The 18,081-nt window shown below is 49.2% G+C and overlaps 1 protein-coding gene across 3 annotated transcripts in view; it reads left to right on the top strand.

Annotated features, from left to right (window-relative positions):
* The first annotated feature begins 3,912 nt into the window (after positions 1 to 3,912).
* The window catches only part of GATA6 (GATA binding protein 6), a 30,280-nt gene continuing 16,111 nt past the window's right edge, over positions 3,913 to 18,081 (top strand). For 2 of the 3 annotated variants that reach the window (XM_029231221.1, XM_029231237.1), the window contains exons 1-6: positions 3,913 to 4,137; positions 5,541 to 6,703; positions 11,001 to 11,167; positions 15,234 to 15,359; positions 16,470 to 16,557; positions 16,650 to 16,753. In XM_029231221.1, coding sequence (XP_029087054.1) covers positions 5,578 to 6,703; positions 11,001 to 11,167; positions 15,234 to 15,359; positions 16,470 to 16,557; positions 16,650 to 16,753 — 1,611 coding nt within the window. In that variant the 5' untranslated portion in view covers positions 3,913 to 4,137; positions 5,541 to 5,577. Of the gene's footprint in view, positions 4,138 to 4,737; positions 4,888 to 5,540; positions 6,704 to 11,000; positions 11,168 to 15,233; positions 15,360 to 16,469; positions 16,558 to 16,649; positions 16,754 to 18,081 lie in introns of those variants that run through there. The other variant, XM_029231231.1, reaches the window with a different exon arrangement.

Genomic DNA, 18,081 nt, shown 5'->3' with positions numbered 1-18,081 from the left:
AGCGGGGTCGGCGCGGGGCTGCGGGGCCGCGATCGCGGCCGGCCGGGGTCCGGCGTGGGCGCTGCGCCTTCCTGAGTCCGGGGACCAGCGGCGGGCAGGGGGCGGGGAGCCGGGGCACGCGGTTGGGGCGACCTCTAGGCTGCGCACGTCCCGCGCTTCCGCCGTCACCACCTGACATTTCTAAGGAGTATTTTGGGATTTTCGAGAATTAAAAAACAAAACAACGACAACGCCCCCCCTTCCCTCCAACAACTGTCAGGGCCCTGGGCGATGGCCTGCGTCGGAGTGACAGCCACCGAGTTGAATCGGAGAACGCGCCGCCCCGACCCGGCTAGTGGGCCCGGGCGCTGGCGGGGGTGGAGGACGCCGAGGTGACCCAGTGTCCTTTGGCCAAAGCGTCCCCGGGACGGGAAGAAATATGGTACAAGCGAGAAGGCCCCATAAATCTGGTTAAAAACAACAACAACAACAAAAAACCTTTCAAGTTAAAACCTATGCTTTAAAGTCAGAAATCGTATGTATTCTTTTTCTTCCTGAAACGTCGCTGGAGCACCCAGGAGCTTGGTGAAATGATAAGAGGATGAGCTTAAGTTTGCGGGCGTAAAGGCGGATCCTCGGAAGACGCGGGTCCTCGTCGGGGCCTCGCGGCTCGTCCAGAAGCGGCGCACAACTGGCCTCCCAAACACCCTTCCAGTTTGGCCGCCAGGCCCCCGCCCCCTGCCCTATTGGCGGCTGGCTTCGGGCTGGATTCGAGTCGCGAAGAGCGGGGTGGCGCGCGCGGCCCAAATAAATCAGCCCTGGGGACAGGCCTCGCCCGGGAGGCACCCCGCCCCCCTCCGAGGGTGAGGAGGGCCGCTCGCGGAGGCAGGATCGCTCCGGAGGGGCTACTCCTTGGGTCTCAACAGTCCCGAGAGAAACGATTTCGTTCCAGATTAGCAAATCCACCAGAAAGAGAGAGGCGTTAGGGAAAGAAATGGAAAAAAAGAAAGGAAAGGAAACACGAAGAAAACTTCTAAGAGCATGACCGTCTACCTGAAGCACTGTGGGAACCATCGCCAGCTCTTGGGGTGCACTTCTTCCTCTGCGCCCCCCTAATCACTCCGGCCTTCCCGGACCAGCTGGGGCGCTCAGAGGAAGCTCAGAGCGCCGGGCCTCGGGTCTCTGGGGGGTGGCTTTGAAAATGTGCCGCTCCCCGGGGCCCCGGGGGTGTTGTCCCCAAGGCCAAAGGCGATGCGTTGGGAAAACTGCAAACTGGAACAGTCAGGCAACCTGGCATTCTGTCTGAATAAACTCCACGGGTCAGTTTTGTTTTATTTCTCTGTTAACTGACAAGAGAAACAAGACCAGTCTAAAAAACCAGAAAACAACTTGTGACCCTGCAAAAGAGCAAACAATGACTTCCCTGCCCCCACCTTTGTTTTAAGCAATGTTCAAAACTGATTGGGAATCTGGAGGGTAAAATGCCTTGTCCTTTCTCGAGCCTGAGAACTCGCACGTTGTGGAGTTGGTCTGTGTCCCGCCGCTCACCTCTGTCTCAGCCGTGCCGGGGCCAGCGCACCCTCTCCCCGCTGCTGCGGATTGGCGGGAAAAGCCGGTCCCTGGGGGTCAACTATTGTCCAAGGAAATTCACACGGTCACCCACGTAATTGCAAATATAAGAAACACACACACAGCAGGAATCAGGTTCGCGCCGGGGGCTCGTTCTCCTCGGGGCTCAGGCTTGGAGGCCGTTCACAGCCCGGACTCCAACTCAGCCAAAGGACTTATTTGTTAACTTGTCTTCGTTAGAAATCACCTCATTGAGATATGAATTTTTAAAAAGAAAACTTTGCTTTTGAGAGCAAACCTCAGAAATATTTAAGAACAGTTGGACTCAAAGGAAATCAAATGCCCACAACCTTTCTGTAACGGCTTACAAAGGAGCTTCTGCAAAACTCAGTCTACATAAAAATTTGATCGGAACTCACGTAAAAAACAAAAGAAAGGCATTGGAAGCCCTGGTAGGAGTTAAGTGGACGGCGGACGCCGGGTTATCTACTTTGGTAGACGCATTCTATCGAACTCAGGTTAAATTTTAAAGCCCCTGGATCCTGCTCCAGTCGCCTGTCTCCGTTCCAGAGTTTTCTACCTTCAGTCTTTTCGGAATTGCGGCCACGCTGAAACTGGGAGCCGCCGCAGTGATTGGGGGAGGCAAAGAGGAATGTAATAAAAGTGACTAAATTGGATGAGAACGGTTTATGGACCTTTTCGGTAGCCATTTAAAATTCAAAACTGTTTAGCAGCAATTTACTACGAAGAATGAAAAAAAAAAAAGAATCGCCGACTTCCTCGATTCCACTCTTTCCTCCCCCGCTCTGCCAGGCCCTGGCCCCTTGTCCCCCAGGATTCACAGGTTCATAGCTCACAGTCACATAGAGAGGAAACATACATTTAGCCAGGAGGTCTCACAATCTCTCGAAACCCTATTTTACTATGGCCCTACCTACCCCGGCTCAACTCTGCTCAGGCTCCTCTCTCTTCCCCAACTGGAAACATACACACACACACGCACGCACACACACACACACACACACACACACACAGCCCAAACGCTTTCAGGGAGACTGACCTTTAGAAAATCATTTACTTCGATTTACCTTAAAAAAAAAAAAAGAGTGTAAAAATCCATTGCCACAAAACAACTGCTCCTGCCCTAGTTAAAATTCTCTCTCGACAGTCTTCTGGGGTCACATCTGTCGGAAGAAATACTTTTTGTGAGAGAAAGGGAGCGAGACATATATCACGGCTCCTGCCGCGGACGAACCTGCGGCCGCGCGACTCCCCGCTGACAGATCGGCGCTGATAACCCCGCGACGTTCATTTCCAGTCCCTTTGCTGGCTAAGGACCGTATCAGTTTGTACACAGTTGTGATAACCATTTGGAGGGAGCGAAGAAGGGGTGTGTATGTGAGGATGGGGGTGGGGAAGCGGTATTTCGCGCTGGGACCTGGGAAGGTGACCCCCTCCTATTTCCAACGACTTATCTGATACTTACCTGAAGTTCTCCAGGGAAAGCTCAGAGCAAACGGGATACCAAAACTTGGAGAGCACCTCCGGGGGTGACCGGCGTGGAAACCCTTTTCCATTCTGCACACTTCATGGACTAACCTTTACGTACACCATGACCCCCAAAGTTCCCGTAGTTTAGCTGGGGAGGGCTGACGTGAACCTCCCGAAACTTCCCAGGAATTTAGTACATTTCTGAAAAGCAGGGCAGAGATAGGGAGCTGGGCACTCGAGTTCCTTTTTTCCTAGATCACAGGAGACGAGACCCCCGACGGCCACCACGACCTGAGCCTCAGGGTCTCGAGAAGAGGTTGGGAAAGTTTAAGGTCGGTCACACACAACTGCGGAGCTAAAAGCTCATTTAATGTGCAGGGAGGAGCAGGGAAGGCCAGCGGAGGAAAGCACTTTCCCCCCTTATTCTGGGGGGCGCGCTGACCAGGGAGCTGGCGCGTCTCTCCCGCTGCGGTGGCTGCGTGGGGCTGTGCACGGTCAACTCCTCCAGCGCCACCGTCGCCCCCCCCGCCCCCTTGAGCGCGCGTGTAACTGGGGGAGGAGGAATGGGTGTGGGTCGCCAGCCAGGTCAGGCGTTTTGCCACCTCCGCCCCTCCCCCGGCGTCCCCGGGGTCGGCGCCCCCTGGATGGACTCGCCCCTACTCCCAGGACGGTGCTCGCGGCTTAGCCCACACCCGCAGGCTGCGCGGGGCTCATTGTCTGCCCAGGCGGCGCGCTCCCCTCCCCCCGCCTCCCGCCGTCTCCTCCCCACCCTCTTTTCTCTCCTCCCCTAGCTCCCTCCTCCTCCTCTTCCTCCTCCTCTTCACCTCCAGCGCCCAGCTGCTCGCAGAGCGCAGTTCCGACCCACAGCCTGGCACCCTTCGGCGAGCGCTGTTTGTTTAGGGCTCGGTGAGTCCAATCAGGAGCGCAGGCTGCAGTTTTCCGGCAGAGCTGTAAGAGGCGCCTCCTCTCTCCTTTTTATTCACCAGCAACACCGCGCAGACCCCGGACTCGCGCTCGCCTACCGGCGCCCTCGGCCTCTCTCAGCGCTCTGGAGCCCCCTCCGCCACGGCTGTTCTCCATGCGCAGCGCCCACCCGAGGTTCGGCTGCTTCCTCTCTTGCACGATCTCTCCTCTTTCCTCCTCTGCACCCCCCACCCGTCGCTGGCCCGTCGGCCTCGGCTCTCCGGCCCTCTGCGGGCCGCGGTCGGCTCCGAGGGTTTCTACCTTCTCCACTCCCAGCAGGCACCCAGGTTCCCGGGACACCGCGGACCGACTTATGGTGTCTTTTCCTCTCCCTGAAGCGCTTATCTGCGCGCAGCCTTATCTCCGAGTTATCTTGGCGCAAAGGGGCGGGAGCCGGCAGTCAGGCGGGCAGAGACTTCTTTCCTGCTATCTAGTCCCGGTCTGTGTGTGGGTATTAATTTTAGTATGGTTATCTCCGATGAGCCCAGGCGATTTGGAAAAGCAGCCCCGAGAAGGCCAGTCCGGCTGTATTTCGCCTCCCTCCTCCACCCCCTCCTTGTCTCCCTGTCATTCTTCCTGCTCTCCCCTTTGGGGTGGCCTCGGCTCCGGGGCGGTCTCGCGTCCCCCCTTACATTTCCCCCTCCTTTTCTCTGCGCTCCGCTCCACCCCGCTACGTCCGATTCCGGAACGGTCTGGCCTTTCCGCGGCTGGGGATGACCGCGGGGTGGGCCGGGGTGGTCTGGCCGGCGTGGCGCGGCCGGCGTGAGCGCACGCGCTGGCGTCTGCAGAGGCGAGCGGTGTCTTAAGGTGTGCGGCGCCGCGGGGACGCGGGTTGGGCAGGAGCCTCCGGCCCCGCACGCACCCCGAACTGCCTATGACCCGAAGGTCCGAGACTGCGATCTCCGCCCTGCGGCCCCACCTTCCAGGGCTGGGTTGCATTTCTCTCTGTGGCTCGCGTTCTGTCTCGTCAGCGCAGTCCGGGAAGCTCTGGGAAAGCCAGTATGGGAGAACGCGGCGGTTTCGTTTTCGGGAACAGGTTGCCTTCCCTGTGCTAATGATTTTCACGCGGGCAGCTCTCATATTGGGGCATTCCGGGCGAGCGACCCCCGTACGGAGGAATGATAAGGCAGCGCCGACACGCACGGCTACTTAAAAAGTTCCTTTGTGTGCCATCAGCCAGGAGGGAGCCACTTCGGGGCGGAAGGAAAACCTCGGCCAGCCTCTCAGTCACCCTTGGGGTCTGGCGCTCGCGCTGATGAGGGATGCTGCGGAGGGGGTGGGAAGGGAGCGCGAAGGGACCCGAGCCGTGCGGGTGAGGGAGAGCTTGTATCCGGGTCCTGGGAAGATCCTGTGGCGGCTGCGCAGGCCCCATGCCCCTCTCCTTACCCACCCCTTGAGCCCGGGGCAGAAACGGGATCTCTGAGGAATCTCATTAGCTAGGGAGGCGAGTGGAGGTAAGATGTCGTGCAGCCTGCGCTTTGGATAACTCCTTTTTTATCTCTCCTTCCGATCCTGTCTCCCTCCCCATCCGGTCTCAGGAGCTAGAAGTCAGCTAGGAGCGGCGCCGGACCGTGGATGGCCTTGACTGACGGCGGCTGGTGCCTGCCGAAGCGCTTCGGGGCCGCGCCTGCGGACGCCAGCGACTCCGGAGCCTTTCCAGCGCGGGAGCCCTCTACGCCGCCTTCCCCCATCTCCTCCTCTTCTTCCTCCTGCTGCTCTCGCGGTGGGGAGCGCGGCCCCGGCGGCGCCAGCAACTGCAGGACACCGCAGCTCGACACGGAGGCGGCGGCGGGACCCACGGCCCGCTCGCTGCTGCTTAGCCCCTACGCCTCGCATCCCTTCGGGGCTCCCCACGGACCTTCGGCGCCGGGGATCTCTGGCCCCGGGGGCGCCCTGTCGAGCTGGGAGGACCTATTGCTCTTCACTGACCTCGACCAGGCCGCGACCGCCAGCAAGCTGCTGTGGTCCAGCCGCGGCGCCAAGCTGAGCCCTTTCGCCCCCGAGCAGCCCGAGGAGATGTACCAGACCCTCGCCGCCCTCTCCAGCCAGGGGCCCGCCGCTTACGACGGCGCGCCCGGCGGCTTCGTGCACTCGGCGGCCGCCGCGGCTGCGGCCGCGGCCGCGGCGAGCTCCCCAGTCTACGTTCCCACTACGCGCGTGGGCTCCATGCTGCCCGGCCTGCCGTACCTCCAGGGGGCGGGCGGCGGGCCAGCCAATCACGCGGGCGGCGCGGGCGCGCACCCCGGCTGGCCCCAGGCCTCCGCCGACAGCCCCCCGTACGGCGGCGGAGGCGGCGCGGCGGCCGGCGGGGCGGCGGGGCCCGGCAGCGCCAGCTCCGCCGCGGCGCACGTTTCGGCGCGCTTCCCCTACTCGCCCAGCCCGCCCATGGCCAACGGCGCGGCTCGGGACCCGGGGGGCTACGCGGCGGCCGGCGGCGGGGGCGCGGGCGGCGTGAGCGGTGGAGGCGGCAGTCTGGCGGCCATGGGCGGCCGCGAGCACCAGTATGGCTCGCTGTCGGCCGCGCGGCCGCTGAACGGGACGTACCACCACCATCACCACCACCACCCGAGCGCCTACTCGCCCTACGTGGGTGCACCGCTGACGCCCGCCTGGCCCGCCGGACCCTTCGAGACCCCGGTGCTTCACAGCCTGCAGAGCCGCGCCGGAGCCCCGCTCCCTGTGCCGCGGGGCCCCAGCGCAGGTAAGGGTCGCGCCGCGGCATGGGAGTCGGGGCGCGAGGGGGTGTGGAGTAGCTACTTGACTTGGGCCCTGTTTCCAGGGCATTCCTGTCTGGGTGCCCGGAGTCTGACCGCGTTGTTGTGGTGCTTCTGTTTTGAACGAGAGAGACTAGATGCGCAGATATGCCTCAGTGTCTGGGAGGAGATCTAGGGACTTGATGGATAGTGACTGGAGTGGGCAATTGGAAAAAAATGAGCCCAGGAGGGAACGGACGGGGCCTGAACTTGGTCGCAGACTCCAGTTTGCCTGGGTGGAAGCGTGAGAGTCCATTTGGAGGGTAACTGTAGGAGCGTGTTGGGCATGCGATTCACCCTCTCCTCCAATACACACAGTCACACCCAATTCAACTCTCCCAAGGTCGGGAGCTGCGTGTGTTTCCCTCAGCGAGAGTGTTTAAAGAGGTCCATGGTGGAAAAGGACCTAGTTGGCATCTCCCTGACCCTCAGTGAGAGGGCAAGAAGAGAGGTCAGCCTTGTGACTGTCCGGAGGGAAGGCTGGTGCCGGGGCCCTTTTGCTTGGCATCAGCAGGCCGGCGGGGTGTCGTGCTGTTGCTCCCGCCTGCGTCCCCCAGGCTGGGACCAGGGATCCAGGAGCACTCACGCCTATTCTTCCTCCGGAACCCAGGCCAACAAATTTTCAGTTTCCAATCCCACTCATGCTTTCCATTCCAGTGTCTGGGGGCAGTTTGGAGTGAACTGGGAAAACACAATTGTCAAAATTCCTGCAAATGCCCCACATCTTGAAGAGTGTTTGTCCTGCTCTTCAAGGAGAAGGGAGGGTGTGAACTGTTGTCTGGCCTGACAGAGGCACGTTGGCTTCTTTCCTCAGCTTCAGCATTCTGGGTCCTTTTTCGTGCTTTCAGAGGTCTCTCTTTGTATTTAACCTGTTTGATATAACCTGACAGTCTCCTAAGACAAAAAAATGGGCTTTTTTTGGCCGTTGTTTCTTTGAGGGGAGCTGTGGGAGTCAAGAAGTGGCAAGGACAAGGAGGCACATCAACCTAAGGTACCCTACCTGGCGCTCTCAGGCCCCAGGTCTGGGCTTTGCGGGAGAGCCCTTCACTTAGGGACAGCAAGTCTTTTAGGGACCCTAATTAGTGAGGGTCAAGTAAGGCACTGCCAGCCTTGTGTTCAGAGACAGCCTGGGAATGCTAGTGGCCTGAAGGTGTGAAGGATCTTATTTGAATTGCCCTCTCTCAGTAACATTGGGCTGAAAATCCCCTCTCCTCTCCTTGCAAAGCTGGTCCTGGAGACCATCTTTATGGTCTGTGTGTAGAGTGGGGCGGTGGGGAGGGCCCTGTTGAAGTTTGGAGACTTGAGACCACAGACCCCTGTCACCCTTCCTGCTGCATTAGGGACCCACATCTGGCTCCCGGGAGCAGAGAGACAGGGAGAAGGATCTTCAAAGGATGGAAGGGGGTGGTGGTTAGGCTGTGAGGTTTCTGTCAGTCAAGAATCCAGCAGGGAATCCGAAAGGTTGTGTGAGCTGGGTAGGGGGCAGCTCTGCCTGCTTGGCGACGCACCTTAGCGTGACCTCCGTTTCCCTTTGCCCTCTTCCAGCATTACACAGGACAGAGAAGCAGTCCAAAAGACATAATCGGAGTCTTTGGGTGTAAAGTAATTGGTTTTGTGAGAAAAATCCTTTTAGAGGTGGTAGAGTGCAATTACAGACAGGTTGTAAGTTTTTCAATCTAAACTTAGCCTATCCTTTCACTAATTTTTTCCCTTTTTGGGTAGAACACTGCAAAGTTAGAAAAATCTTGTGTAGACTCAGAGCATGTTTCAAAAAAAAAGGAAAGAGGTTTGGGAACACCCAGCTTTTGCATAAAGAGTCTTTAAAGGCAGGAAGCTGCTGAGAATAAGCCAGTCTGGGGGTGGGGGAGATGAATGACCCTAACTTTGCTTGTCCATTACAGGTGTTTCCATGCTAGAGAGACCTCGACCCACAGCACCTCTCCTCCCAGCTTCCTAACTGATTCTCTGCTTCTCCACTCTGATTTTTTTTTTTAAACAAACCATTTTTGGAGGCACTCTTTTTCGAGCAAATGGGCAGGGCTAAAACCTGAGCCCTGAGCTTTCTCAACCTGCACAGTGCAGGGTGGAGTAGGGGGCTGTTCTCTGGGAACCTGCTCCGTTCACCTCTCCCTGGTGCTGGTGGGGAGTTTTGGGGTGAGTTCTGTCTCCAGAGGCCAGTGCCCTCACAAGCTGCCGCTGAATTGGGTCCATTCTCGGTCCTGGGATGACATTCGCTGGCCTTGCCCTTCTCCCCTGAGTCTGTCACTGCCCAGGGCCACCCAAAGCAGCCAGGTTAGGAGACAGAGGATGAATTGGGGGGAAATGGTGAGAGAGCTTCCAGCACAATCAGATTTCATGATTTATAAAAAGTAGCTTTTTCTTATTTTAGTTATAGGATTGCAGCTGCAGAATGAGGAGTGGGGAAAAGTGTGGAGGCAATGGGAGCTGTAGATTTTATTTAGTTAAAAATAAGCAAACTTCCTAAATTTTATTTATCCAAAGTAGACTTTAAGTTTTGTCTCTGGGTTTTCAGCTGACTAAAGAGATTTACCTGGGGCGTTCACACTGTCTTCTCCGGGGAGTCTTTATTGTTCCCAGCCCGGGAGAAGGAGGCCAGGCGTAGGGCTGGGTTCTCCAGGGAATGCCCCAATTCTCCACGGAGAGGGGCTCTGATAGGTAACATTTTAAAGTCAACAACAAAGACAAATACCTTGTTTAACTTCAGTGTCCTTGAAGTCCTGAGCATTTTACTGATTGCCGTAGTCAATAGTAGCTTTTAGGGCGGAGAAGAATAAATCTTTGTGATGTGTCCCAAGTTGCAGTATCCCCATGACAACTTTGAACTCGAGTTATGTGGGAGGCTAGTTTCTTTTAAACTTATTTCTTGAGGAGGAAGGAGACTTGTTTTGCAGGGTAAATAATATTAATGGAATGAAAGATTTCTGTATGTCCAAATCCCGTTTAAATATCTTTACAAAAGTTGATGGTAAACACAAGCTGTAAACTGCTCGTGAATAGAAAGACGAAGAATAGAGAGGCTTGCTAGCATACTCTTCAAATAAACTTTAAAGTGTAATGTTTATTTACTTTAAAAATTGATTCAAAAATGCTCCTTAAAGAAAGCCAAATGGTAACATTTAAATTTTCTATAATATAAGTAACTCTAGACTGGAGATATTTTAAAGTCTATTTAAAAAGTGCTTGATAAGAACCTCATTTTAGATAATTATTCATATTTAACTGATTCAAGGGGAAGTAATAAATGTTAAAACCATTTACTCTAAATTCTTTAGAGTAAATTAGCAGGTTTAGGTTAATTGTGAACTCCGGAAAACTAACCAAGTAGCCAAATGACAAATATAATTTAAATAGATGACCTAAGTTGAACTTTTAGTGCAGGAAAATTGGAAAAAATTTATTTAGCATTGGGACAGTCCGAGTAATTTTCTGAATTGGTAAAGCATCAACCATTTGTAGACGTTTTGTAGATTGAAGCAATAAGATCCACTTTGAAATCATAATATTTTAGTATTTGGTCTTTGTGGCATGAAAATCGAGCTTAACATTTATCTCTGTGTTTATTAATCTTTTAGTGCTTTCCCCGCCCCCTGAGGAGACCTGAGTAATTTCTAATTAATTGGCAAAAGTGCCCAAGAACAGTATTTCTAATTTCACTTGTCTATTTTTTACTGAGGAAAACGAAGAGTAGTAGATACAGCAAATACCTTCAAAAAGTTAACTTGAGATAGAAGTAAAGAAGACAGCCTCACTTTGTCCGGGGATATTTGTGGGTTAGGGCAGGGGTCAGTGATCATTGTTAATGTTGCAAGGCTTGCTGGGGTTTGGCAAGTGGTATATTGTAATTATGATGGATTTCAGTTTTGAAAAGCTTGGGAACAGCCGGAAAGAAGGGGTCAGAGGAGCCAAACCAGCCTCCCCACGGCTCAACTCTGAGGTCCTTGGAGACAGGAGGCAGATGATTCGGGCCGGGCTTCCAGCTCAGTCTCCGACTGCTCTGGGGTTTGCACTGGGTGCGCCCAGGGGTGCAGAAGTATTGGACAAAGTGTTGGTCAACAGGTCGATCGCTATGACATCAACAGCTGGCTCCCGGCCGGGCCGCCGAGCAGAAAGCGGTGGGGAAGGCCGGCACTGCGGCTCGGGGTGCTGGGGTGTCGGGGAGGCCCGCGGAGACGGACGGACGGACCGGCGGGCGGGCGGGACCTCACCGGCTTCTCGTCCCCGCAGACCTGCTGGAGGACCTGCCTGAGAGCCGCGAGTGCGTGAACTGCGGCTCCATCCAGACGCCACTGTGGCGGCGGGACGGCACCGGCCACTACTTGTGCAACGCCTGCGGCCTCTACAGCAAGATGAACGGCCTCAGCCGACCCCTCATCAAGCCGCAGAAGCGCGTGGTGAGTGCGAGCGCCGCCCTCCCCTGCAGCCCGGCCCCAAGCGGCGCTCTTCCCCTGGGGCCGGGGTCTCCCCGCCCGGCCCCGCCCGGCCGCACCTGTCCCCGCGGGGGCACCCGGGGCGGGCCGACTGCCGGCCCCAGCGGTACGCCCGGTTCTCCTGTCGTTTGAGCGCCCACGAGAGCAGGTCCTGAAAGGAGAGTGACGTCCTTAAATGGAAAAAAAAAAAAAAAAAAATGGTGTAGTGTGCTACCATCTTTTAAAAGTACCAAAACTCACTATATTTACAAATCTCTAGATGTACTTGTAAATGCACTGAAATAGTTTTGGAAGGAGATACAAGGAATGAGTAATGTTAGTAACCTCCAGGGAGAAAAACTGAGGCTACAGCCCCAGGTCAGGTGAAGGAAGGAGATTTTTATTTTCACTGTGGACTCTTTGGTCTGGTTTGGAGTTTATTCTTGAAAAAAAGCATGCTTCTTTGTAACATGCCCCCTCAAATGGATATGACAACAGCGAACCCAGTCCCTTTCTCCCCACAGCCTCATCCTCCTGGACCCCTTTGACTCTGTCCCTTCTACCTCTGGGCCCCTTCCACCTCTTCTCGGAGCCAGACTAGTTTTAGCTCCAAATTCCATCCGTCTTTTGGACTGTCCTTGAGTCGGGTGAAAAATTTATTTACTCTAACCTTTGTTATTTTGAAATGTGGCTGTTCAGAGAACTACAAAGAACTTGAGAAGAAAATGCAGACTGCATGTTTTTTGCAAGTAGAGGATTTTCACCATCCCGACACATTTCACTATGTTTTATTAAAGTGTGGGAATTCTGATTTTCTTCAGGGATTAATCTCTTATTGTCTTGTGTGTTGTTAAGAAGGAAAGGGTATTTACTGCTGTAGTGATTGGAGAAAATAAACGAAAGCTTTCACAAGCCCCACCGTAAGGCTAACATTTGTTTAGCCAAGCACTCATATACCTTTTAAAGTAAAATATTTTACAGTTAGATGCCAGACATCTTAAGTATCCAAGTAATTTATTTAATTGTTATACTCTAATTAGCAGGAACAAATGCTACACATGTTGTTTGTGTTAAATAGATTAGAGTGAAATTGCATCACAATGTAAGTCTGACACCTTAAAGAGAAGCAATTAGTTTTATGGTTGTTTTGTTTTTAATGCATTTAAAATAAAGTGGCCGAGGTTAATTTAATGAGTGTATGTGCCTTAAACTTGTTACAGTCTCCCACAGCTTAAACTTTTCTTCAAAGGGCATCCTTAACTTCAGTGCCTGACTCCCTGTGGTTTTCATTTTTCTTATATGCATCATATTTAAAAAGAAAAAGTACTGCCGGAAAATATTCCAAGGAAGTTCCTTGTTTTCATGTATTAGCCAATGTGTGAACAATGAAACTGATTATTATTTTTTTGGAAAGGCTCATTGAGCTGAGTCCAGAAGGTAACATTTTCTCAAGACTGAGCAAAAAAACTGGCAGAATTTAGGTTCTAGTGGCATTTTAAATTTGATCTAGTAACATCCATATTTAGATGGCGGCATTAGTTTTGTGCACTTACCAGTAAAAATAACAGGAAAAAACCCCAGTTTTTAACATCTCTGAATCTATGAGTTTTCCTTCTGTGTAGCAGGTGTCTTGGCAGTGACCAAGGTCAGCCAATGTGCTTGGTAAATGTGTTATAAGTGATACCAATTGAAGGGTGTGTCTATCAATTAGTTCTCCTTGTGGGCTTCTTATTTATTGTTTTGCTGGATCTAGTTAGTTCTCAGAATGTTGAACCCAGGTTTGTTTAGCTAGCAGTACAGAACCAATCACTGAATTTGAACTTGTAATACATTGCAAAAAAAGAGATTTATGGTGTAACTTGAATTCCTTGTCAGTGATGAATATAGCTGAGATCACTTGTTACAGGAACTTTTATAACCCACTCACCTTCATTTCACATGTTTATGGGGACTGGCTTCACTTATGATCTGCAGTTGACAGTCATAAAGTTCTTTGTTATAATGGCAAATTCTGATAACAAGTTTGCCTCACATTGGCTCCAAATTCCACTGGAAACTGTCATAAATGACCTGTTTATAAAATGAAACTTCCTGTCCCTAGTTTACTGATTTCACATTTATGAAGAGAAAGGAGTGCTCTTCTGGGAAATTATTTTATTTTAACCATAAAGAAAAAAAAAAAGCCCTGATGTGTAAGATTTTATGTTTTCATCATTTTAAAAGCAATTTCCCAAACAGTTCTGTTAGCCAAACATATTCATTTCAACCAAATGTCAAATTGATTCTTTCTTAGCACTGATTTCTTAAAAAGGTGGCAGTACTAAAAGGCTTCCCAGTGTCTCTTTGGTTTTACAACTTGTCTGTAAAGAGTATGCTACAGCAATACAACAGGATGTGAGTTATAAAAGTAAAATACAATTTTAACTTTTAAATTTGCCAATGAAGATTTTGGAACTCTCTGTCTTTTAGTCTGAATATTCAGTGAATGCTCAGTCTGTGTTTTTGTTGTCCATTCTTTATAACTTCTTTTCTTAAATTAATCATTGTTACCAACTTCCCTAATTCTGTCTTTCAGCTTGCTTTGGTCCCTGGATTTTCCCCATAGCTTTTTTTTGTTTGTTTAACTGAAATCACAGCAGGGTTTTAGTTGCCTATCTAGGTAATTTAAAAACAAACTTAGATTTTTGTCATTCTAGGCAGGAACTTATACTAGCTTAAATAGCCCCTCTTTATAATTCACACATAATAATTTAGAGGAAATAAATTCCATATAAGGATGTTATGGGTATAAAAGGGAACATAGAAATCAGAGTGACAGACTGTTGGCCTCTTCTGATAAATTTAACCCTTTGTATGAACAAAAGTTGAGTACTATATTGACAGGCTAAATAAAATATAGCAGCATCACCATATATAAGACAATGCCAGCACTAACACAATGTTGTAAAATTTGCTAATCCTTTGTAAAATGGTTAATACAAAAATTCGTGCAATAGGCAATCATGATGATAATTAATGAGATGTATTAAAATATATTTCTTTCCAAAATTTTTGTACATTTTCCAAAATCCATTTCTGTGAATATATAGAGGCCCTTCTGCAGTTTCTGGTTTATTCCTCTGCACATATCTGAGAAATAGATCGATATCTCAGTTTTCAGGTGAAGCAGAGACTCCCCAAAGCCACTTAACATGTTGGCAGGTGGTTTGTGACTGCGTTTCTTTTTTTTTTTTTAACAAATTTATTTATTTTATTTATTTATTTTTGGCTGCATTGGGTCTTTGTTGCTGCAGTCGGGCTTTCTCTAGTTGTGGTGAGCGGGGGCTACTCTTCGTTGCGGGGCGCGGGCTTCTCATTGTAACGGCTTCTCTTGTTGCAGAGCACGGGCTCTAGGCACGCGGGTTTCAGTAGCTGTGGCTTGCGGGCTCTAGAGCGCAGGCTCAGTTAGCTGTGGCACACGGGCTTAGTTGCTCCACGGCATGTGAGATCTTCCCGGACCAGGGCCTGAACCCGTGTCCCCTGCACTGGCAAGCGGATTCTTAACCACCGTGCCACCAGGGAAGTCCCCTAGAACATCTTTTAAAAAGAGAAAAAAAATCTAGAAGTTTCTCCTCAATGAACAATTTCCTCATTTGGGACCAGGTCTGCCAGAGCCTCTGACAATACACACAGATAGAAAACATTTCTTGTCCGGGAAGCTTGGTTTCCCTTGTGCGAGCAGAATTCCAGAGGAGGGGGCACAGAAAAACTCATTTCTTTACTCTTGTGTCTCAGCCGTCTGACAACAGTGAGTGCAGGCATTGGCCAGCATTGTGACTGCTTTAATCTATGCTAATGGGCTGGAGCAAATCAATCTTATGTATTGGATGGAGCACACTTTGGTCCAGGAAGGTCAACCTAATTACACGTCAAGGTTTTTTTCTCAAGGGACCTCTTATTTATAATAACCAGGTACATGCTTGTTGATGGCAGGGACGTGATACATTGATGTACGTAACATATGCATAAAAATCACATATCTGTACACTTACATTCTTGTGCTGCTTTCTAGCCTTCCTCCCGCCGGCTTGGATTGTCCTGTGCCAACTGTCACACCACAACCACCACTTTGTGGCGCAGAAACGCCGAGGGTGAACCTGTGTGCAATGCTTGTGGACTCTACATGAAACTCCATGGGGTGCGCCACCTACTCTGCTCATGTGTATACACGTTCAGTGTCTTGTTTGTACATAGTTTCAGTTTAAAAAATCAGCAAAGGAGAGGGCATAAAAGTGAAAAATCTGATTTTCTATATGTACCTCTGACTCGAGGGTCCTGTTAATTATAATAGAAACTTTAAGAAACAAAAAATACTGCCAATTAAACTGTCACACAAATCCAGAGTAAGACATCCCAATTTTAAAAATACTAAAATGTGGGAAAGTGCGTTTTAGAATTGATAAGATGGTAGTAAGCTTTAAAAAAAAAGCTGTAAAGTCAAAGTATAGTTGATTTATAATGTTCTTGTTAGTTTCAGGTGTACAGCACAGTGATTCAGTGATACATATGTGTGTGTATAATATATATATTATATACATATATATGTATTCTTTTTCAGATTCTTTTCCCTCATAGGTTATTACAAAATATTGAGTATAGTTCCCTGTGCTATACAGTAGGTCCTTGTTGGTTATCTATTTTGTATATAGTAGTGTGTATATGTTAAAAAACTGTACACTTAAAAAGAAAAAAGAGCATGGAACCAACTAGAAATTCACACTAACTAGTTTATAGCTTAAAAAATGTGAATGCAATCAAATACATTTATACAAAAGAGGAATAGCTATATTTGATAGCTATAGTTAGATTCTACATTTTAAGGATAGCGCAAGATATATGTCAATTTTAAAAAGAAAATTATCCTTGGTATATGTAGGGAGAAGAATACATGATCTCTTTGAAATAAAAATATTTATTTTTCTTGTATGTATTCAGTGTTTTTACACTGAATGTATTCAGTGGTTTTACTCTGTAACTGAAGTTGTTTAAAACAATAAACATTAAGTTGAAGGAGTAAGTTCTCCCTGGCAAATCACCCTCCCTATTTTTTTTTTCTGGAGGAATCTCTGCATTTGATGGGGAAAGTGTAGTCTTTATGCAGTTCGAAGTGTATGTAAAAATTGGATTGGCATTTATGCCAAGTTCTTTTAAATGAGGGCTTTCAGTACTGAGGTTGGGTCTTTAGTTAGTTTGGTTTTTCTTCAATATAATATTTATTAAACTCATGGCCTACGTGAACAATTTTTAGGTGCCTCGACCGCTTGCTATGAAAAAAGAGGGAATTCAAACGAGGAAACGAAAACCTAAGAACATAAATAAGTCAAAAGCTTGCTCCGGTAAATATAACAAAATACTATTTGACTGTCAGGTATTTGCCAAACTTAGCAGAGTATATGTATATTTATGAGGTTAATTTTGACTGTTGCAGGTAATAGCAATACTTCTGTTCCCATGACTCCAACTTCCACCTCTTCTAACTCAGATGACTGCAGCAAAAATACTTCCCCTACGACACAACCGACAGCCTCAGGGGTAAGTGTTAAAACAGTATAGACTCCTTCTAAGCTAGTGGGTTGCTCTCCCGGTATATTATCTCAAATTTTATCTTATCTGGTAGTACAATAATCTAAACCAACAGTTCAGTTTTGTTAGCTGATACCTAAGAATAGTTTTTAGAGGAAATTACATTTAAATGTCAACAAAATGACAAACTTAAGTACTTTACAAACCTCTTAATTAAGATCCACATCATTTCTTTATGGTTAAATTAACCCAAGTAAAGGCAAGAAGTTTTGGTTTGAAGTGCTTTAAATTGTTTTATTTCCAGGTTTTTATCTGAGTTTATATATATATATATATGTACATGTATATACAGTAGAAATGTATATACATGTATTATATATTTCTAATGTAGATCAGGAAAAGTACCAGCTCAGTGGTTTTATATATCCCAGTGCCCATGGCATTTAAATTGCTTTTGCTTATCTTATCAACTCCAGCCTTCTTTCTTCTCTTCCTTCTTTACATTAAAAAAAAAAATCATCTACCCAGAGCAAAGCTCATCACAATGAGTCATGTGATGTGCTGCTGTATTCGCTGATCTTCACCTAACAGTCCTCTGCTGGGCTGGGCAGCCTCCATCTTCTAATGCACCTTGATTGTACCCAGGCTTATTTCAGCCTGGTGATCAGCCTGTGAGCAGTTCGGTTTGTGTGTGATAAGGGTGCCTGGGTCTTTGTGAAGATCACAGACTTCGTTTCAGTAAAGCTGTAATTGAAACTCAGGTTTTCTCAAATGAAGAGCACTTTCCCACCCTAGTGTTTCCCAAATTTACCTGGAATGCCCTTTAAAAATGACCGGGCCGCACCCTGGTCCTCAGAGATCCAGGGCCCGACCTGTGCGGCAGCATTTCACAGCCCCGGGTGAGGATTACACTGAGACTGGTTTAGGGCGAAACATTAGCATTAAAATTCCTACTTAGTAATTCTTTTCTACATTTAATTTTGCTTTATTTGGGGTACTTTGAAATACTACAGATTCCTGGGCTCCACCCTGGATTTTCTGAGTCAGCGTCTCTGGGGGTGGGGCTTGGAAATTTGTGTTGTTGAACAATCACCACAGGTGAAATTGAAACTACTGCCCTTGAGTTGTCTTTGAACCAGGATCCATGGAGCTGGTATTTTTACTGGCTTAAACAAACAAAAATTTAAAAAAAAGTTGTTAACTGCTTAAAGGTATGTTTGATATTTTTCTTTGACTCCTCCAATTCAAACTCTTTTGGACTCTTTTTCTTTAATGAACAAGAAGTTTGTTCAGAGTTTCCAAAGGGAAAAAGCCTTTCTGCTGTTTTTGTTTGTTGC

The sequence above is a fragment of the Monodon monoceros genome, unplaced genomic scaffold (assembly GCF_005190385.1).
Source record: "Monodon monoceros isolate NGI ecotype Baffin Bay Population unplaced genomic scaffold, NGI_Narwhal_1 Super_Scaffold_1, whole genome shotgun sequence".
In the NCBI taxonomy this organism is placed as follows: Eukaryota; Metazoa; Chordata; class Mammalia; order Artiodactyla; family Monodontidae; genus Monodon; species Monodon monoceros.
This window is presented reverse-complemented; position numbering and strand designations above follow the sequence as displayed.